Source organism: Arvicanthis niloticus, chromosome 10, assembly GCF_011762505.2.
Source record: "Arvicanthis niloticus isolate mArvNil1 chromosome 10, mArvNil1.pat.X, whole genome shotgun sequence".
NCBI lineage: Eukaryota > Metazoa > Chordata > Mammalia > Rodentia > Muridae > Arvicanthis > Arvicanthis niloticus.
Window position 1 is genome coordinate 19867470 of NC_047667.1, and position 22565 is coordinate 19890034.

Sequence of the window (22565 nt, forward strand, 5' to 3'; positions counted from 1 at the left end):
TATTTATTCTGTATCCCTCTTTTAATTGCATTATTTATTTTCCTGATGTTCAGGGCATTTCTTTCTAAATTCTTTCTATAGTCTAGATACTAATCCACCAGATGTGCAACTCATGAAGATTCCTAAAAGAGGATGTTTTCTTCTTCATTCTGCAGCTGCAGCTTTATCCAAATAATAGTGTCCTTTACCATACAGAAGCATTTTAGCCTCATGAGGTACCATTATTGTTGGTTTTAATGCCTGCGCTGCTAGTGTCTTCTTCAGAAAGTCCTCTGCTGTGCCAATGAGTTCAAAGCCTATACAACATAGTCTTATAGACAGACAAAGAGAAAACTGGAATATGAGGGTTAAATAGGGAAGGTAATGGGAGAGTGGAATAAACAAGAGAATATGGGAATGATAACTAATATTAAAAGCCATTTGAAAAATTATATAGAAATCTGCTACTGTAGACTCTTCCTAAAATATATACATTTATGGAATAAACTTAAATGGAATAACCATATATTGGGAGAGACAAAGCCTCAATTAGATACCTGATGCCACCAAATAAATATCACAGGCTATTTCTAAGGCTGTTGGCTGCTTTCCACCTGATGGTAAAACCCTATTACTGAATACAACATTACTTATGATGTCGAACATAGGAAAACTAAGCTGGTACCTAATTAGAAGTGTCACCCTTACTAACTAGCATTCAAGTTACTGGGAGGTACTATGCACACTATAAGAGGAGAAATGTAATCATCAATATTACCTTGGTACAAATTCTAAACCCACAACAGAGACCTGCCTGCAAGATATCCTGGTGCAATAGTGACACAAATGTTATGGGAAGAGACAATTGCTTTTTTCTATTATTAGATTTAAGGCCCATTCCATGAGATGGAATTCATATCTGGTACTGCTAAATTGTCTAAGATAGGCCATGACTTAGAAGAAAAACCTATCATCATCATCATCATCATCATCATTCTGCTAACTGAACAAGGCAATAAAATGAATCCTAATGATACATTGCTATGCCCATAGATTAGTACCTCACTAAACCCCAATCAGAGAAGCTTCTTGCAGTAGATTGGAATTAACATGGTCACCCAAAACTGGACAATGTGCAGAAAGTGAGAGACTTTAGAGCACTCGGTCCTAAATGGGATGTCTTCATCAAACCCTCCCCCTCAAGGATCAGGGATCTCTGAGGAAGAAGAGGTAGAAAGACTGTAAGAGTCAAAGGTGGTAAATGACTCACTCCAAGGAAATAGCATGTTCCATACACAACTCTTAGGGTTTTTTAACCTTAAAAACTCTACAATACATGTAATTCTATGTATAAACATATAAATATAGTTTTAATGAACTCTTCTCATCTGGGTTGATAGTGATGGTAGGTCCTCCAAGACCCAAAGACCACCTAACAAGACCCCTAATACCAGACATAAGAAGCCCTTTTTCTGATCTTTTATCTAGGACTGTCCAAGACATATAGCCTGTTTCTATCGACCTTGGTTACCCCCTAATGGTGAAAGGTAAGTCTCTATTGCTGAAGATGCCATGCACTTCAGAAGCAAGGCCTAGAGACCCCTGAAATGGAACTGATCTGAATGCCCCCTCACGGAGGACTTAAATGTTACTAGAAGGCATCACACAAGCTTCCAAAAAGAGGGGGGAGGCAACCAACAGTCCTACCAAGCTATGATGCCTATGAATATACCAATGACCAACAGGACACACTAAGCCCAAGGGTGTAGTAGTAAGACACATAGTTTGAAAGTAACCAGAAACTCTCTAATTGGATTTAAGACCCATTCAACAAGATAGAAACCATGTCTGTTACTATAAACCTAGCTAACCAACTACTCAGTGCTACTGAAGTCCCAGTTATTAGCAGAGAATCTACAACCACTAATTTACTAAACCAGCATAATCTCTAACAAGAATCTATAAACATTTATCCTTTTACTCACATAGTCTTCACCCCTAATCAGAACGAACACACACACACACACACACACACACACAAACCACCTTGTCTTTCCAACAGAGAACACCACAGAAAATCACAATCAAAATGCAAAGTTATGGGGCCCAGTTCTAATGGCTACATCTAAAAAAACACTCTTGTACCTGAGGGGAAACTTTACTGAAGAGGTGGCAGAAAGATTGTAGGAGCCAGGGGATCAAGGAATTTACTGTGAAATTGTGTCACCTAATAACATCAGAAACTGTATCAGAAAACTCTCATCAACCATGACCTCCCAAACATGGCCCAAACAAGGACACTAATGAACATACAAAACTAGATAGGGGAATCCCATGAGGCCTTGATTCTACACAAAGAACTATAGGCAACTGAGGGAAGCTAGGAGTGAAAGATGTGATCTTCCCCCATGGAAGAGCCACCCCCATTGGTTTCCTGCTGCCAAATGATCAGTCCTGAAAACATACATATGAGTAACAGTATATGGACGGAACAGGCTGTATTTAGGAATATATGCATGCAATAATAATTAATGAAAAAGGAGGCCATATTTGAAAGAGAACAAGAAGGGCTATATGGGAGGATTTAGAGGGAGGAAAAGGAACGGAAAAATGTAATTAAGTTATAATCTCAAAAGTAGTAAATAGAACACAGAGGTGCACACACTGAAGAGCCTACCGACCAGCTTTACCTTCAGCGCCCTACCCAAGTGCTCAGTAGCCCACTGACCTGCAATAGCAGAGAAAGACTCTGTGGTGGTGCCTGGATCTCTACTGTACTAGTTTCTTCCGAGATGAGAGTTGATCATATTATCCTAAAGCTGGCCAGTATTTGCTCCATCAGAAAAGTTCCTGGAGTCTACCCACGCAGGTGATCCTTGCATTCCACCCATGCAAGTGGCTGGTCAGGCAGCTCAATAAGATGGACAGGAAGAAAGTCTTCCCAGTCCCAGTGGATAATTAACAGACTGGAGCAGCAGTGTTTACCTAATCTCCTTCTCTCCCAGCCCTCATTCTTCATCTTGTGTTGCAATTATTTATTTTCTCCTCTGCCAACCATTTCCCCTAAGTTAGAAGGGTGATTGGAATTTGATGTCAGAATTTTCTGTCTTTTCATAATCATAAGAGTTACACAACACAAAACCCAACCAGCCTTAGAAACCCTGAGTTAGAGTTCAGACCCACTCTAACCAAAATGATCCTCTTCCTAGGACACTAGTCCCAGAGACACTCAGGGACCTCAGGTCTGAGAGCCTTGTTCTTCACTGGTCTCCATGCATCACCAGAAGCTACAATAGACACAGAGAGTGCATTTTGTTTATTGAGTTTCTGTTGTGTGCTCACTTGCCTGGAGCATACTCAGAGCTCAACAAATGTTAACAACTACCACCACCAGGCACCACCAAATGATCTCCAGAAGTTAGTCTGACGCTGGTCACTATTCAGAAAAATGCAATGAAGGTACTAATTTATGTGTTTGAGATGACATAAATCTACAGATAAAGTCAAGTCCTAAAATGGCCCATTTAGTCTGTTTAATTAATAAGTTTAAAGATTTGTGTGCCCAAAAGATTGCTATTGAAAAAGAAGTCCTGGACCAGCGAGATGGCTCTGTGGGTAAATGTGCATGCTACGAAGCCTAAAGACGTGAGTTTTATCCCCCAAAATGAACCAACTCGTACGTACATGTTGACCTCTGACTACCACATGTATACCATACCACAAATGCCCCTCATATAAATAAATAATTGTATCTCTAAAAATAAATAGCAAAAAATTAGTTCTTACAGGATGTAGTGCTACAGCTTGTAACTGTAGCACTTAGGAGGCTGAGGCAGGAGGATTATGAGTTCAAGATCAGTCTGGGCTACATAGTAAGATCCTATCAAAGAAACCAAGGGCTGAAAATGCTATTCAGTGGTAGAGCACTTGTCTGATATGTACAAGATTGTTGGGTTGGATCAACATAGTAAAAACAAAACAAACAAAGAAACAACAACAGCAACAACAACAAAAAAACTCTTTGGCATTATAATTTATTCTCTGTAATAAACACTAATGGCCCTACAAATTGAGCTCACTGGTGAAATTTGACAAGAATATGAGATTTAGGGTGGGCCTTCAATGATAAGCAGAAATTATTTAGATGAAAATGAGAAGGATATTAGAGGTAAAGAAAGCACAGTCATATCACAAAGGTAAGAGACTGATTTAATGTGACAAGAGTCCACATAAAGGGGATCCTACAAGGTCCTGGAAGCTGACTTGGAGGAAATAATGCCCTTAAGTTCAATCTTCCAAATAATGTCTTCCAATGTGTTCACGTTCTTTTTCTGCTTTTTACTATGATGGGCACAGAGTTTTCTCTCCGAGGGACATTTTACTCTCAACAGATCTTTTGGCCTTCATTTTATGAACGCATTCTGTATGAGTTTCATCCATGTCATTTTTTTTTCTCTCCTGGTCAGCCCTGATTTAAAGGGTAGATTCTTCTTTTCTACATTTTCTACGTTGTGTCTTATCCCAAAGTGTTTCTGTAATCTTGACAAAGCTTCGAATTCCTTTTCCTTCTATTTAGTCTGATGCTGAACTTCTCAGGAATGCAGTTTATCTGCAGGTCCAAATATCTTCAGTTTATTTCTTGTAATTTTTCTAAAGTCTTTAACATTGCCTAACATTTCTTTTCTTTTTTCTTTTTTTTATTAGATATTTTATTTACACTTCAGATGCCATCCCCTTTCCCCATTTCCCCCCCCTTAGAAAACCCCTATCCCATGCCCCCTTTTCCTTTTTGCATTTATACATTTTTTTAAAATAATGTTAATCATAAGCGTTATAAGTTTGGAATTGTTCAATCAGAGGTGTAACACACTGACCGACCTAGATATAACAACTATCTTTGACTGGTGGAGATACATGAATATCTGCCTCCCTGTCTCCCCCCTCTTTCTCTCTTTCATCACCTAGCTTCTCCTCTCCTTCTTCTTCTCCTCTTCTTACTCCTTTTCTTCCTCTCAGTACTCCTCCTACCTTAGCTCCTCCTACACATCACCCTTCCTGTTAAGATGAAACTTTTCTCTCAAAATACAATTAGAGCATAATTATGCCAATTTGTACCAGTGAGGTACAAGATAGTCCTAATACCCCGTCCATCCTTTTGTTGACTAACCAGCACCTCTGTCATCTATCCTAACTAAAACATTTAGTTCTGAACCTGGCTTTAGGATGAATGTCAGCTGACGACCATCCACTCAAATCTTTTCTCTTACAGTAAATAGCTATAAGTTTTCAACCCCGTCAGAAATCCAGAATGACTGAGTTAACTATAATTGTGGGAAGCACAAAGCATAGCTTCTAAAACTTAGCCAATTTATAGAGACCTCTGAACACCTGAAAAGCCCCTATACTACCGAACGTTGGAGCATCAAATCTTCAGCCTTCTGGCCCAGAATCATCTGACAGACCTCGGTGATGCAGGTTTATTAAGGACTGATTACTCTGTCTAGGCAGATATAATCAGTCGACTATTCTGCATGTGTGTCCTTTTCTGGACAGTAATTTGTCTGTAGATGGAGAGAGGCAATTCTTGCCTAGTGGCTGTTACCACACAACTGGAGTAAGTCCAAGGATGCTCAATTTCTTCTTAGAATCCACAACAGGAAGTTGTCAGGAGCAGACAGGTCTCTAATCAATATGAACATTAATATATAAATATTTGTAGCATCAGTTCTATGGACTTCTGATGTTTTGAAAACCAACTATCCATGTAAGGTAACCTGGACTGTTGTCTGTTCACTCCTCTCAGCTGTTTCTAAATAAAATATGGAAAACACCCTAACAATAAACTCAAAAATATGAATTTTCTATAGTCCCTTAACTCATAGGTTAACTGTCCCAAATCAGTTAAAAAGGTTAAAAAAGGGCTGGGTCTAAGCATTGTATTCCTAAATGTGTTATACAATTGCCTAACATTTCTATTATAAACTACCCTTGCCCTTTGACTCTTGAGACTCTTGTTGATTCTTGTCTCTTGTGACTCTTAGTGCTGTCAACTGGGAGATGGGCCTTTGGGCATGTCTGTGGGGGATTATCTTGATCATGTTAATTGAGGTGGGAAGACTTGAGAACTACAGGTGACACTATTCCCTAGGCAGGGGTCCTATATAGATATAGTAGAAGATAGTGAGCAGAGCATGCTAGGATATGCATGTATTTATTGTCCTCTTCTGACTGAGCACATAATATGACCAGCATCATATGCTCATGATGCCTTTAATTCCCTGCCATGATGAACTGCAATGTGGAACTGTGAGAGTGAACAAAAACTTTCTCCCTTAAGTTGCTTTTGTAAAGGTATTTTATCACTGCAACAGGAAAAGAAACTAAGACAGCTCCCATAACTAATCCTAAACTCTCCTCAATCTTCTAATTTCTTTTAACTTTTTGATAACTCCTTTTTCTTACTCTTTTCCATAAAAAATACATTTCACTCCCTTTTCTCGCTTTTTTATTTTGTTGTTTAGAAAAATCTTACTATGTAGCGCTGGGTGACCTGGAACTTGATTAGGCTGGTCTCTGCCATACCTAGCTCTTTTCCTTATTAAAAAAAATCTCTTCACTTTAATGAATTTATCTATTTTCATCTTTACATATCCCCAGTAGGAGGACCATTCCATAGTATCTTTAGTACAGTTCCTTGTGTTATAGTGACCCACCACCATAAAATGATTCTCATTGCTATTTCATAATTGTCATTTTACTACTGTTACAAATAATAATGTAAATAACTGATATATGCGATATCTGATATGCTGCCCCTGTGAAAGGGTCGTTCAGCCCCCAAAGGGGTTGCAACCCACAGATTGAGAAACACTGAGCTAAAGTTACCTGAGAGGAGGAAATCTCAACTAAGAAAACGCCTCCATATGATGGAGCTGAAGGCAAGCCTGTAGAGCATTTCTTAATCATAACTTAATTGATGGGGGGAGGGTCCAGCCCTTTATAGTTGGTGCCATCCCTGGGCTGTTGGTCCTGGGTAGTATTTGAAAGAAGATAGAGCAAGCCATGAGAGCAGCACCCCTCTATGGTCTCTATTTCTGCTCCTGCCTCCAGGTTCCTGCCCTGCTTGAGTTCCTGTCCTGACTTCCTTCGATGATAAACTACAAGGTGGAAGTGTAAGCCTTCCCAGCTTGCTTTTGGTCATGGTACTTTATCAAAGCAATAGAACCCCAACTGGAGAAGTCTCCAACATGAACTTTGGGGAGCACACCTGAACCACTGTAGTAACCCTTTTTATTGGTTCTCTCATCTCACTTGTGCTGGTTTGTATTTGCTTGGGCTAGGGAGTGGCACTATTAGGAGGTGTGGCCTTGTTGGAGTAGGTGTGTCACTGTGGGAGTGGGCTTTAAGACCCTCATCCTAGCTGCCTGGAAGCTAGTCTTCTGTTAGCAGCCTTCAGATGAAGATGTAGAACTCTCAGCTCCTACAGCTCCATGCCTGGCTGAATGCTGCCATGTTCTCACCTTGATGATACTGGACTGAACCTCTGAACCTGTAAACCAGGCCCAATTAAATGTTGTCCTTCTAAGAGTTGCCTTGGTCATGGTGTCTGCTCATAGCAGTAAACCCTAAGACATCATTCCTTTTCCACCTTAACCCATGCTGCAGCTGGTTTTCCTTATACTGTGAGAACTCATCCTCCATGTTGTTCCCACCTCACTGCTTGAAAGCCATGCCTATCCACTGCCTAACCACTGCCTTTTGAAGCTCTCTAGTAACTGGATCTAAGGAACCTTCCTAACCTTCACCATTTGGTCATGTTTCACTCAAGCAAACCCCAGTTACGTGCTATTGCCTAAACATGGTCCATGTTTCTTGCATCTCAGCAACCTTTCTGGAAAAAGTAAATCAAACATTCACTTTAAAACACTGAAGTGCTTTAAGAGTATAAGCACATAATATCGTAAGTACTTAGTATTATGCCATTTTTTACTTAAGATTACATGTGAAGATTTTTTGTTCCTTCATAATTATCACTGGAAATGCTACAAAACATTTCATGTGTCATAAACTCTAAAAACATTGCAAATGTTGGTCAGGGTCGTACATGTCTATATGCCCAGACTTGGGAAACCGAGAGAGGAGAAAGTGGAGTTCAAGGTCTTTCTCAACCACAAAGAGAGCTCAAGGCCAACCAGACCTACATGAGACCCTGTGTCCAAAACAGCAGCAGCAACAACAAAAATGTAAATACAAGAATAAAATAATTATGATTTTAAAAATATTTTCCCTCGTCCTCCTCCCAAACAGAAGTGTCTCTGTCCATCTGTGCTCCAATAGTGCATTGCTCTGGAGTCCTTTTCATTCTAACCACCTTCAAATAATATATGTATGCAGGTGATGTGCCTGCTAGAAGATACTTAACTACTTAAAAGTTCATTTCTTATAATCCTTTCAAATATTGCCCAGAGCTTCTCTGATGTTTTGAATGGTCTGACATGTTCTGAGTGTATGTGAGAACAGGACCGAGGATGGGGAGTGAGAAGTGAGAGAGTCATGTGATGAATCCCAGGGAAATCCAACTCCAGAGACCAGCATCAGGATGCAGATCTGAGTTTATTGCCAAGCCTATAAGTTTATATAGGGTTTAAGCTAATCTCAAGCCCGTAAATCCTTGGCCAATCATATCTCACCAGACTCTTGCCATGCTCCAGTGAAAGCCCTGCCTAATGAGGTAACTCAGAAGGAGTGGGGGTGGTATCATCACCTGTGAGGACTTCCATGAAGACGCAGGAAGCAGCCTCCACCCTGGCCTCTGTTCCTTTCTACTGTTTCACCGGTATGCCAGGAGCTATTTTAGAACTAAAGTGTATTTTTATTTCCTCTGTTTGTAGGTGAAAATCAGTGTAAATGGAGCCCTCAAGTAGTTAGGTATGACATGGTGATGGAAAGTCTTAAAGTTCTTGTATCTTCTACACAAAAATACACTCACTGTACTGTACTATCTCAGACCCATGGTGATGTGAGGCTGGGAGTCACCAAAAGGCAATAAATAACAAAATCAAGCTTAAAAACTGGGCTTCCTTAATGGTTAGGGAAGAGTTTGGGGCCTAATTCTACTTCTGTCTCATGGGCCATTTTATTTTATTGGAAATACTTTACTGTTTTTAATTATCCTTTGAGAATCTTGCATGGTATATTTCTACAACGTTTTCCCATCCTCCAACTCCTCCTAACTCCCTTTACCCACAAGACTTCAAGATGTTCTTTCTCTTAAAAAAAAGGAAAGTGCTGAGCAATGGTGGTGCATGCCTTTAACGTCAGCACTGGGGAGGCAGAGGCAGATGGATCTCCAAATTGAGGCCAGCCTGGTCTACAGAAGAGAGTTTCAGGACAGCCATGGCTATACCAGGGAAACCCTATATCTAAAACCCGAAAAGAAAAGAAAAAAGGAAAGGAAAGGAAAGGAAAGGAAAGGAAAGGAAAGGAAAGGAAAGGAAAGGAAAGGAAAGGAACAGGACAGGACAGGACAGGACAGGACAGGACAGGACAGGACAGGACAGGAAAGGAAAAAATACCAAATCTGATTTGTGTTGACTACCTCTCCTGAGCATGGGCCTGCCCTGGAGTGTGGCTGGTATACCAAGTGTCTCTCCACTGAAGAGAAGTCATTTCTCCTTTCCCAGCAGCTATCAATCGAGAACAGCTTGTACCCACTTCCCTTCCTCCATGCTGGGGATTTTGTCCTGCTTGAGCTTGTGCAAGTCTTGGCATTCTGTCATCATCTCTGTGAATTTATTTGTGCTTCTTCCCTGTAGTGTCTGGAAAATTCGATATCCTTAAAAGTCACCCACCACCAATGGCATCTCCACACTTTCTACCCTCTCTCCTGCATGGTTCCCTGTGACTTAAGGGAAGGGGTGTGATAAAGAGATCTCATTTGGGGCTGAGTATTCGAAAGTCTGTCTGTCTGTCTGTCTGTCTGTCTGTCTGTCTGTCTGTCTCTCCTCTTCCCTCCACCTCCTCTCTGCATATCATCCATCTAGCCATAGGTATCTGTAAATTATCGTCTACTGCAAGAAGTAGTTTCTCTGAGGAGGGCTGAGTGGTGCACGGACCTATGGGTATAGCAGTGTGTCATTAGAGTCATTTTATGACTGTGTTCCTTTAGCAGAATAATAGTATACATTTCCCCTAGGATCTAGGACCTATCTAGTCACAGGTTCTTGGCCACTTTCAGTGTCAGAGATGGTTACAATCTCACAAAGCAGGCCTTGAATCCAATCAGAAAGTGGTTGGTTACTCCCCCAACATTTAGGCCACTAATGCACCAAATGGACATATCTTATATGCAGATCATAATTACAGCTTTCAAGTTCGTAGCTGAAGGGGGATTAATGATTCCTTTTCTCTTCTGGTAGCATCAATAGCACCTTCTAGCCCTGTGCATACTTTCCAGAAGGGATGAAGCTTCCAGTCGAGTACCATATGGATTTTTTTCCATGTTGATTGCCATAGATATGTCTTAAGTCTTAAGTGATGGGGACTTTTATTAAGTTGTCAGAATAGCCAATAGCATTGGCAGTAACCTTTAGCATTTGGGGAGGCTGGAGCAGACAGGGTATGGGACTCAAGGGCAATTTTAAAGATGTAATTGTTGTGAATACATTTTTCCAGAATGAAGTTAGTTCCTGTTTCTTAAAGATTCTGACTTATTGTTCATGTCTCATATGACACACACTCACTCATGTCTCACGTGAGGTACACTCACTCATGTCTCACGTGAGGTACACTCAGATCAGACACAAGCTTTCTCATTCCCCACATGGCTGGAGAACTAAGCTCTGCACCCTCTGTAAGTACATTGCCAACCCTGGTCTGAAGGAGATAACCACCATACCTGGCCCTTCTACATTCTAAGTAACACGCCACACACACTTACACATAGTAAGGCAACTTACACATAGTAAGGCAACTATATGGCCACATGACCTTGCATTTCATCTCAGTAAGGAACAACCCGAGAGCACCTTTAAAGGCAGTTTATTCATGGGTGTATGTCTGTGACCATTCTGCTTAGCTATGACATTTCAGTAAAATATCCATCTTCAACTTAGTTTTCTTCATCTCTAGGGAATGTTTAAGTTCCTCCATCGTTAGTCCACCTTCCTTTAGTCTTCTCACAAAGTTCTCTGTGGCACTGCAAAGGTCCTTACTCTCCTGAAAGGCAAGCTAGGGAAAGAAAGACTTAAAAGTTAGAACTGGGGAGCTGAGGTCCAGCTCTCTACTCTGAAACAGTAAGCTGCAAAACCCAGGGAATTTCCACATGGATCTGAATCCTCAACGTGATCAGGCATTTATACTTTCTGGTTTAAGTATAATCATTAATCTCTCTCCAGGGATAAATACAGACTAAAGTTAGTCCAGCTGAAAACAAATGTGTTCCGAGTGTCTTGGCATCTAGACTTGGAGCAGCTTCTCACAGCCGTCAGACCTAACAGACACTGGGCACTGAGTATACCTTGTTCTATATGCCAAATGAGGCAATCAATCCCATAAAGGGTTGTGTTAGGTGTTTGTCATGATGGTGATGAGTGGGAATGCTCTTATATAGAAATGTGAGTTGACATCTTATGGGGCACCTTCTGCATTCAGGTCAAGGTTAACCCATTCAAACCCATTAAGCAGAATTGAGCGGATATCCACTAAAGCACATGTCAAGAATAATGTCAGGCCTGAGACTACAGCTAAGAAGAAAATGGATAAATGCCCCCTACTTACAATAGCCTTCTCAAGTGCACTCTCTTCAGCTGGTTTGGGGGTTTCCTGAATGGACTCACAGGTAGGATAAGAACTGTTCCACTCCCCATCAATGCACTGCAGCATCTGTGTGCCCACTAGGTCATACCTGGAGATGTTAGAACAACATTTCTAAGCTTGAGAATGGAGAGTGGGTTTTTTTGTAGCCATATTTTACTGTTTTAAACTGTGACCAAATCCACCTTCCTGCTTAGGTTATTCCATTCTAACAAAACAACTATGAAGTAAAAACAGCTCTCCTGAAGTGGTGGGCAGACTCAAAGGATGAGTCAACCCAGAATAACATGGAGAAAAGTAAGAACTTCAGAGCCAGTGTATTAGGGTTGGGGAGAGGGTGGATAGGTGAGGGAAGAAGCGTTTGAACACTTATAACTTGAATAGCATCTGTAGCTCCAAGATGCAGACGCAGTCGAATGGGCTAAAGAAGAGCAGAGGCATGTGATCAGAATGAGAGGTGGGACTTAAAGGCTGGCAAAGTCACATGACCCTTTGAATTACAAGGGGGAGCCGAGTGAGCAGATTCTGGATGTGAACGTGGGTTCTGCCAGGGAAATCCCAGGGTGGCCCGAACCCCCTGTGTGATTGGATGTGGCCCCATTATGTGGGATGTACCCTGTGAGTACATGGATACCTCAAAAGATCAAGAGCGATTGCTAGCCAAGTTGAAGGCAAGCAAAAGGAAAACAAAAGGAACCCTGAGCAGCCACCGCTGCCTGCGATGACAATAAGGACTGCTCAATGGAGCCATCAGCAAGGTAATAACAGTTAGCTCATGGGAAGGTTACAGGAAGAACTCAAGTTAGAAAGAGAAGCCAGAGTGGCACAAGTCAATTAGCAAAGACACACCAGCAAAGAAGCTTGACCTGGCACATGAATGTTCACAAGCATGATTCTACAGCAGACTACCAAGACACAGAAGACCTAATGTAGAGATCCCTTGAAGGTAAGAACTCTAACAATCTGCCTGCTCCCAGCTGCCTGCATCCCCCAATGCACCCATCCACTCCTCTAGAGTTAGTGGAACTGAGAGCCAAGTTCAAGCAAAAACAGTGTGTGCCTCGTACCGAGACTGCAGGACATGAAGGCTGGTGGTGTTCTCCTTAGTACTGCAGCAGCAACAGCCAGTCACTGCAATGTAAGTGTGGAGCTACTGACAATGTGGCTAACTACTGCCATTAGACATACTTGGCCCAACTCTAAAGATATCCCCATCCCAAGGGAAGTACAGACATCTATAGAGGAATCGCAGTTATCCCAAATGCACACAGTCCTAGTTAAATCCGCAGTTAAAGGGACTTGACATAAACATGCAATGTGTGTTTTGACTTTTTTGGTTATCATGACCTGTATAGTAGCTATGAAAGATGGCATCTTGCACTGGGTACCTCCAGTCAGGTATGAGCTCTGATATTCATATGGTTGCTATCCCATCAGATACAAAACAGAGCTCAAACAGTGACAGATTCAGTAGAGACAGACAAAATACAGAGGTGTGCTGTATTCAGAATGTAAAAGAGAGTGGCCCAGGAAAAGTATCCCAAGTGCACACAGTCCTAGTTAAACCAGCAGGTTCTCCCCTGGCCGACATATACACATACAACACAGGATTAGGAGAGAAACTTGGAAAGAAGGAATTTGGCAGAAGTAGGAGGGAGATGACCAAGAGAAGGTAATGGGGTGTGTGAAAATGAACAAATTACATTATTTACATGTATGAACTTGTCAGGCAATAATACAATTTTTAAAAAAAACAGACAAGCAGTCAAATGTGGACAATAAAACTTTGGAAATCATTCCCTTAAGAAAACATTCCAACCCTTATCCCTGAAAAGGCAGTGGGTACCAACTGGACCAGGTGACACATCCTTGTGCCACCTACATTGCCTGCCTCAGACATTATAGCTAGTCTCTGATTCTGGAGAAAACAATGAATAGAGACTTGGTCCAAGGTTCTACGTTCCTGAAACAGACTCCTCATATAGAGTTGGCTACATACTGGTCTCCTGTAACACAGACAGAGTCACCATACAGATAGCTGCTGGGGCCAAATATACACTTATATATATAGAAACTCAGGTAAGTTTAAAAACCATTTAACAGGAACTGGGAGTTCCAGTGGACAAAGAGTCCCAGTGCTCAGTTTGAGATTGGGGCATATGCCTTCAAAGGTCTATGCCATCATCGCTGAATATATTGTGAGAGCCCACATATTATAGGGCAGGTACTTGAAAACTACCATGGGAAACTTTCGTTAAGGTGCATAGAAAACAAGCAAGTCTTTGGTCAAAAGCCAATCTTGAGAAGACACACCACTGGTACCACTGACTCCCGGGTCATATACCTGTACTTTCTAAGAGTATGGTAAGCACCAAGAGATCATAGAAGCAATCCATGAGTTGGGAAGGGTAAACATCACTATGCAGGTAGGTAACTCCTTTAATTTGTTGCCATGCCCTACCCAAAAACTTGGGTATCCCCAAAAAGGACATAGATTAAGACAGTGAGTTACTGGGAATAGAATAAGATATCTTATTATCTGGCTATACTTAACGCTGTATACGGCTGAAGTCTCAAACACGCTCAGACTGAACCATCACCACTGTGTCCTGTGTACTGGATTTGGCCAATGATTTCTTCAGTTCCAATATAGTAGTTGAAAGGCAAGAATCATTTGCCTTTAACTGATGGGAAAGCCATCAGTGGACTTTCACCCTGTTGCCTCAGAGTTATTTACATAGCCTCACAATATGCCATGGGATAACAATATCTGACCTAGCAGAACGAACCAAACCAGTGAAATGTTCAAATATTGCATTACATTGATAAGTGTATCCAGACAAGGTCCAAGGACCTGGATTGTTTATGAAATATTTGAGTCTTGTCTGTTACAATAAAACGAAAGTATTGCTACAAGGTACAAGCTTTCTGCTTCTCTACATGGTTAAGCAAGCATAGAAATTTGTAGGGCTACTTGGCTACTAGAGGGTTTCCATCTCATACCTGGCCCTTCCCTCTTAAGGCTGCTCTACAACTGGAATATAAGCCAATAGGTATAGGACTGGACAGAAGTCCATTCCGCTGCATGTAAGGAACCAAAACAAGCTGTGGAACAAGTACAGGGTATACAGATAGTTAGCGCACCCTAAGGTGCTAGCACGTGTCTATTGGAAAAACAGTGGTTTACTACCTATGAAGTCTTCATAATCACAAACCCCATTTACCTAGAGGCTGTTGTCAAGATACTGACTACCCACCCACTGGAGGCTAGATAGTTTGGTTATAGACTCACCTAGAGTCAAGGACATTGCCGATAACTACTTTGGTTAAGTAAGTGTATCTTAGACGCAAGGGGTAGATAACACATCTCACTCAGTCAGAACTCCAACAGTTTTGGTACCTCAGTAACTATCAAACAGAAGGAGCTACTGAACCTAATAAAATGGTGGGCCACCACTCATCAGTGAAGGGAGGAGAAGCAATTAGAAATTGTTGGATCAGCAAAATGAAATCACATCTAAAAGAGAGCAGTAGCCTACTACTGAGAGACAGAACGCTTTTGTGTTGATGAAGGTCAAGTTTATAGCAGTTCGTGAACCAAACTCCGCACCGTATTTATGTGAGAAAAGAAACTCCTAATTATAAGCACAGAGTTGGGCCATGTTCAAAGCCCATTTAGGCTTCCTCACTGGCAGAGTCAGCAGTGGTCCATTCACAGACCTTCACTGTGGGACAAGAGCCAAGGAGAAATATGAGGAATATATACAACACAAGTAATGTTATAGCATATTGCTGATCAACAATACTTACAATGGCCTAGAAACAATGAGGTTGGTCAGGCTGAAAAAGACCCTGCCAGGCTACACAAGTGAATGAGGCAAACACCAGAAAGTCACGTAAGCTGTTACAACATAATGGAGACTTAGAGGACCGACATTGTCCATGCTTACCAAAAATATGTGGGATCTCAGTGATATCCATGGTAGACACTAAGAGGTAAAATACTCTACATTAATCTTCTACCAGGCTCAGGGGAAGAGTCATCTAAAAGACTACCATGCAGTGCTCACTGGAGTCTCTATATGGTAACTGAAAATTGCCAAGACCATTTTGTAGGTCATAAAGCGAAATAGTTGATGAGTAACTGAGACCTGCTGTGTGTCTTGCATCTATCCTTCTCAACCCAACTGGACCAGGACTCATCAGGAGCAGGACACATGAAACATATGAATAAGTAACTGAATCAGCCTTTAAAGACAGACTCCCACTTATTTCCCTAATGTCTTGAGAATGTTCAATAAAAGGCTTCAGAAAAACAAGCCAGCAGCAATAGCCACCATTACCCAATAGAAGCCCCTAGCATTTAGACTACAAATTAAATGGACAGGACTCTTTAGCCACCACAGGAACCTGACAGAAGTTTGCTCCTCTCAGATCAAACTGAAGTAACACCACCCATAGAATACCTTACGTGACCCTAGAAGGCCCCAACCATTGCTATGTTTATCATATTAGGAAAATAGTCTAAGATCAAAGTATGCCCTGTAGCAAGAATTGCTCACAAAGGGACATATTATACAAACAAAAGGCAAGTGCATCACCCAGTAGTATCTATCTCTTCTCTCTCTCCTGAGTCAAATGTTATCCTAGCAGCTCTTCTGACACAGGCCACACCATAGCACGTATCTCATCCAGTGGTGCAGACATTCCTCTTTTGGTATCTATTAAACATTCTTGTTTCTCCTAAGTAGACAGCAGGGACTCTGTTCCTCCACTGGGCTAACACTGTTTTTTAGCGTGTTAATAATAGTTGGGTTTCCCTGAGTCACACACAGTGGATGAAAGTTTCATGGTGATTTCATCTGGCCAATTCGACGGTAGGGGCTGGCTGTTCTACAAGTGGATAGCAAATGGAATGTTATCCTCCAGACCTAAAATAAATGCTACCAACTAGTGAATCTCCCAAATTGTAAGACAAATTTGTCGTTCCAATGATCATGAGTCTGTACTCCCTGCTAGCAAGCCTCTTAACCTTGCTTCTCTTGTATTGGGTGTTCTGCTGGCACTGTCACATCTAAATGTAATGTGTACCTACAGCTTTATCTTGACACATGATTGGAAGATACAGAGTGATATATGAATGAAGGACATAATAAAAGCTTCAAACTCTGAAGGGGTGAAATGAAGCATTTCATTTTATCTGAGGCGGTCACAGCAACTCTATTCTCGCAGGTGTTCTGCAGATTCTAGATACATGTTCTGACATGGGAAGAGCTATTGATAACTTCCCTCCTTTATAAACAATAAAACAGAAGAGGAAGATGAGGCCTAATGGACAAGCAAATCATATCCATGAGAGTTCATTTCCGCAGTACTGAGCAAGTGGATCCCGTTTTCCTCTGTTCCCTCGGTGCATAGATAACACTCTGCCTGTAGGCCTGGTGCAGATCTTGTCTCCTGGCCTGCTGCCACCAAGGATTGTTTAATAATAAAAGTCATCTAAACTCCCTCTGAGTCCTTTCTTTGGTATCTTGACATAGTCATCATTCTTGAGGCTTTGGGTTTGTGTAACAGATTGTTTAGAAAACATAATTATGAAAAAAAAACCATTTTGAACAACTGAGAAGAAACGGGTACTTTAATTAGTGTGGTAATTTGAATGAGATGTCCCCACATGGTCTCCAGCACTTGAATACTCCATCCCAGTTGGTGGCACTGTTTGGGGAGGTTTAGGTAGTGTGGCTTTGATAAAGGAGGTATGTCACTAAAGAGCTTTGAGAGGTCTCTGCCTGCTGCTCCAGCCACCATGCACCTGCTATCATGCTCCCCTGTCATGATAGGAATGGACTTTTTCCCCTCAGGAACCATAGCCCAAATCAACATTTCCTTCTACACATTGCCTGGGTCATGCTGTTTTATTACAGCAATAAAGAAGTAATTACCACGACTAAGATGAGACGGGAACTCTGCTAGGTGTCCTGCTTTTTGATATTGGAGAGAGCTAACAGTGTGCTACAGAAGATTTCAAAATCTGAATGAGCCAGAGTCCTACAGCAGTAGGGAATGAGGGAATTAGGTAGACACAGTCATTCTCCAAAGTAAGACAGCTGTGGAGCACTGTCCCCTGTTGGCAAGGCCATGTGCTTACCCATCTTCACAGTAATAAGTAACAACAGATCCTGAAGTGAAAGTTTCTCCTTCAAAATAGCCATGGACAGGAGCCCCGGGAGGTTCACAGTCTCCTAAGGGAGAGACACACTGGAGTGAGATTTGTGAGAGTCAGGTACAAGTCATGGGGAATGCTCCCTACTCTCTTTATAGACTAGAGTCTGCCACCTTCACAACAGTCTAAGTAAGACCCAGAACATGTTCTCTTTCTCATGAAAATCATAACTGTCCATGGAGAAGACTCTGACAAGGACCTGGCAGAGCTTAAGGTAGAGCTGCCAACTGACAGAGTGCAGGGAAAGGCAAACTGGGCTTGAAGGTGTAGCTTGGCTGGTAGAGAGGCTACCTACCACGCATGAAGCCCTGGGTTCAACCACCAGCGTCGGATAACAGGAATGGTGGCACACCTAATCCCAGCACTCAGTACGTGGAAACTGGAGGATCAGAAGTTGGGAGAGTAGGGGAAGGAAGAGGAAGAAAGGAGAGAGGAAAAATTGGAACATAGGGGAAGCAGGAGTAATAAGACAGGAGGTGAAGCCTTTAATTCTGGCTTGTATGTTAATATGGCTCCAAAAAGCAATTTTACCCCAGAGTGACAATACTAATCGGCACTTACTACTTCGGCAGATGGGAACGGGAGGGGCCCAGGTGTGGTCCTCCAGACACTGGCTCCAATTGCTTCCCTTGAGGACATAACCATCATTGCACTCAAACATGATTTTGTCACTTGCATTCACAGGCCCAGAAGAGCTAATCTTGCCATGTTCCAGTACAGGGTCAGGACAGTGGCCCACTGAAGAAGAAAACAGTCAGTGCTCTAAGTGAATTGGAAGAAGTAAAAGTTCTACTTCCCACTTTAGGAAGCATGGCTTCATAAAGATAATGGAAAATCAAAACTTAATGATGCATATATATATATATATATATATATATATATATATATATATATATGTAATCAAACTATACCAGTGCAGGCCGAGTGAAACCCAAGGTACTAGGGTTATGGATAAAAGGGTATTGATCTGCTGGAGAAATTTCCTCCTAAGTTCCTTAAGACATGTGACATTCTAAAGAAGGCTCAATAAAAAACTCTGGAAGCTCTAAAGGGAAAAGATTTAGCAAGTAAACATCTAAGGAGTCTCAGGAAGTTCCTGAACCTGATCAGATGTGCAAGTTCTTCTCTCCCTAAGGTTAGAGAAGCAGTAAGAACTGCTGGGAGCTGCGTGGACCAGCTGGGTGGCCTGGAAAAGATTTTTCAACCTGCTGAGTTTGCCTGCAAGTTGTACAGAAAGCTGCAGGTTTCCAGCTTTTGTGACTCTTCATAAGTGCTTTAGGTGATGCAGCTGTCTTTGAGTTATTTGTGCTCCTGTAAGTAACCCTTCACACATACTTCTGCAAATAACTGCAATAAACTCATGGATTTATCAAGCTGGATTTTGGTAGTAAACTTATCTTTAGTCTGTCATTAGTTTCTTATCTGGGATGGGTAGACATTTTTCATGTCTTCCTAGGAATACTGTCATACAACACGGTCATACACAAGAACAGTATAATTTACAACTGTACCACACATAATGAAGTACATAACTAGATATTATCAATAGCATTTTCATTATTCCACTGCACTGAACATTGTTCAAAAGCCTTATGCCTCTATTCCAAGCAAGTCTTCCCTTCTTTCATCTAGCCAAATATATACTTACTCACTTCTTGTTTTCTTTAATGCTGTACATTTTAACTGTTTCTTTCTTGTAGAAAACCAGCAGTCAACAGAGAGGGATGCAAAATTTTTATATGAAACAAACTTTAAAATACCATGTATACATCAATATTAACACGGCTTTTTAAAAACTCTACTAATAAAAAAGATCTGGAAGAACTGTGCTCTGTCATGACAGAAGATAACACAGTGAGTTTTGAATCCTGAAGTAAGACACTTGAATGACACTTACTGCATATAGAGAATGTCATTTTTCATAGTTTAAAAGTAACATCATGCCCAGGCATTGTTGATACACCGAAATATTAACATGTCTTTTATTCCGGGGCCTTTGCAAGTTCCAGGTCACTAGGGACTGCATATTAAATTCCAGAACAACACGCTGGGCAATTTTAATGTGGCCTACAGGAAGCAGAATATAAAAGAATATAGGAGATGACAATATGGTCAGAAAAACCCAACTCACAGCGGCACTCGGGGAGGGAAGCATTCCATTCCTTTGAGAGATCAAAGACCAAAGACCGCTTTCCCACCAAGTGGTAGCCTTTGATACAAAGGTAAATTCCCTGAATCTGTTCATCTGTTTCATTTCCAACAAATACACTATTGTCCACTGGAGGAAGTTCTGAACATCTCCCTGTTGGAAGGAAAAGGAGAGCAGAATCATCTGGCATTATCACCAGCTGCAAAGACACACCACCGATTCCTCCCTCACACACCACGGATTCCCCCTCCCACACCACGGATTCCCCCTCCCACACCACCGATTCCCCCTCCCACACCACCGATTCCCCCTCACACACCACCGATTCCCCCTCACACACCACCGATTCCCCCTCACACACCACCGATTCCCCCTCCCACACCACCGATTCCCCCTCCCACACCACCAATTCCTCCTCCCACACCACGGATTCCTAATCCTGCCTCGGCCTCTCTCTTCCATTGTCTGTACATCCCCATCTCTCATTCTTGGGAATTTCTGAGGCTACCTTTCCAAACAGATAATGGGCATTGTATTTAAATTCAGCTATAAGTTATCTTTTCTGGAACAAGCAATCCCTTCTTAAGTATCAGTCCTAGAGTCTTTAATAGTTGACATCTCAGGATTCTGAAACTGTCACTTTTCGGGATCCCAGAATAAGAAGAACAAGTTAGCAATGACAACCCAGCACAGGGAGCACGATCCCCATCAATGTATACTAAGCTCACAATGAGTATAGAGCATATACCTTACTTGAGAATCTTCAATAAATATTATAAATGTAAATTTCATTAAAACCCCCATACAGAAGGCCTCTTAACCTACAAACTGACACGATATATCTTGTATGGAAATCACACTTACCATCTAAGGCGGAAATCAGCCATATCAGACAGCACACAATCCAACAAAGCATTTGGTGAGCAGTTACTTGACCCAGGATGGAATTAAACCCTGCTATCAGTCAAAAGCATCCTTCTAAAAACACTTCAGATAAGAGCAACTTCCCTCTAAGAAGGAGTTACATTTCCCCCTGAAACAAATGTGAAAAAGAAAGTCTCCCCTGTAATACGGAAGAATAGCAGAAATGAGGCGGTATATCCAGTGGCTAAGCAACCAAAAAATAAAAAAAAAGATGATTAAAGCACTGCCAGAATTAAAATCTTAAGACATTTCCCAGATTCTAGAACTCAAATCAGTTGACCAGTTGCTTTAAACTGCAGGTTTAGCCTTGCCCAACAGGCATGAGCCCAATAGTCCTGCCATGACCTTGACTTTTGTCAATATTTCCAGTGTTTACAGTTCACTGCCTATGTCTCTCTCCAGCTTTGGGGACAGGCAGGGTGCTGGTCAATGGCACTTTCCCAGCAAAGACAAAACTGAGTGTCACTTCCTCCCCACTTTCCTAAATTCTCTTCTGTGCCAGGGATAGTATTAACGGGCAGATGATACGCAGGCTGTGAATGAATGCACCAAAGACACAGGAAAGCAGTTGAGCTTATCAGACACATTCCAGGCCAGCCATAGTGGGCAAGACAGTAGAGAGGCAATGTCTCCCAAGGGGCTGCTGTTACAGACTGGTAGTTTCTACATGGGCAGTAGGCTATTGTTTCAATGTCCCAGTGTCCTGGAATGAATTAAGTATTGTTGTTAGAAGGAATGATAGTCTTCAACTTGAATCAAAAATGGCCCAGATTAGCCACCTATCCTGAACTGGTATTCATGTTTTGTAACTCATTATGAATAACTCTGATAACAATCTTCCTTGGAGGCAGCAGTGACCTTGCTCTAGAGCCCAGCCTTCTGTGAGCCAAGGCAGCCTTGTTTTGAATGCCACAGTACATTCATCCATACCAGATCAGCTCCAGATTATTAGCTACCCCAGGACTGTGTCTGTACTGGAAAACTTAAGTTCAATTATTGTAGGGGGAACTGAGAGTTTCTTTTAGGGTTCTTAGTCTAATTGATAAAAAGAATTTTAAAACTGAATCATTAGGAAACTCATGAAGAATTTTATCGGTTCCAAAGAAAAACAACAGAGCAGGCAAGCTTGCAAATCTTGGTTGCTGCTAAGAGGAGGTGGTGAAGAAGAAGAAATACAGTCATGCAGTATACAATGGAGGTTGACAAGCAGCTGCATGGGGGTGGGGGATACTTCAGAGAAAGAATGAGAATGCCAAGTGCCTGGGGAAGTATACTTCTACTTTTGGCCTGTTGGAAAAAAAAGAAGGGAAAGATGTTTCTAAAAGCAGAAGGCCTCTGCTGAATGGCCTGAGGGAAGCACTGTGTCTGCTCCAATGGAGGGACTCCTGCCAGGACATTACCTCATTAGCAGGGTACAGCTTACAGTCTGTCTTAGGGTTTCCATTGCAATGAAGAAACACCATGACTAAGGCAACT

General features: G+C 41.7%; 3 protein-coding genes across 4 annotated transcripts in view; all 3 read right to left on the reverse strand.

Moving 5' to 3' along the window:
- LOC117716073 (C4b-binding protein alpha chain) overlaps window positions 1-2912 on the reverse strand; it is a 43754-nt gene extending 40842 nt beyond the window's left edge. For both annotated transcript variants that reach the window (XM_034512922.2, XM_076941103.1), the window contains exon 1: window positions 2708-2912. The gene's annotated coding sequence lies outside the window, so the exon portion shown is untranslated. The remainder of the gene's footprint in view (window positions 1-2707) is intronic.
- An 8091-nt stretch (window positions 2913-11003) lies between these two features.
- C4bpb (complement component 4 binding protein beta) lies at window positions 11004-21177 on the reverse strand. The gene is made up of 6 exons (XM_034512932.2): window positions 21030-21177; window positions 20148-20318; window positions 18578-18754; window positions 17942-18035; window positions 11758-11884; window positions 11004-11208 (listed from the first exon to the last, which is right to left on the reverse strand). Exons 1-6 carry the CDS (start codon window positions 21079-21081, stop codon window positions 11053-11055), a joined length of 777 nt encoding a protein of 258 aa, XP_034368823.1. The 5' UTR covers window positions 21082-21177; the 3' UTR covers window positions 11004-11052.
- Window positions 21034-22565, reverse strand: part of Pfkfb2 (6-phosphofructo-2-kinase/fructose-2,6-biphosphatase 2) — a 33332-nt gene continuing 31800 nt past the window's right edge. The window contains exon 17 of the transcript XR_013112791.1: window positions 21034-22565. The gene's annotated coding sequence lies outside the window, so the exon portion shown is untranslated.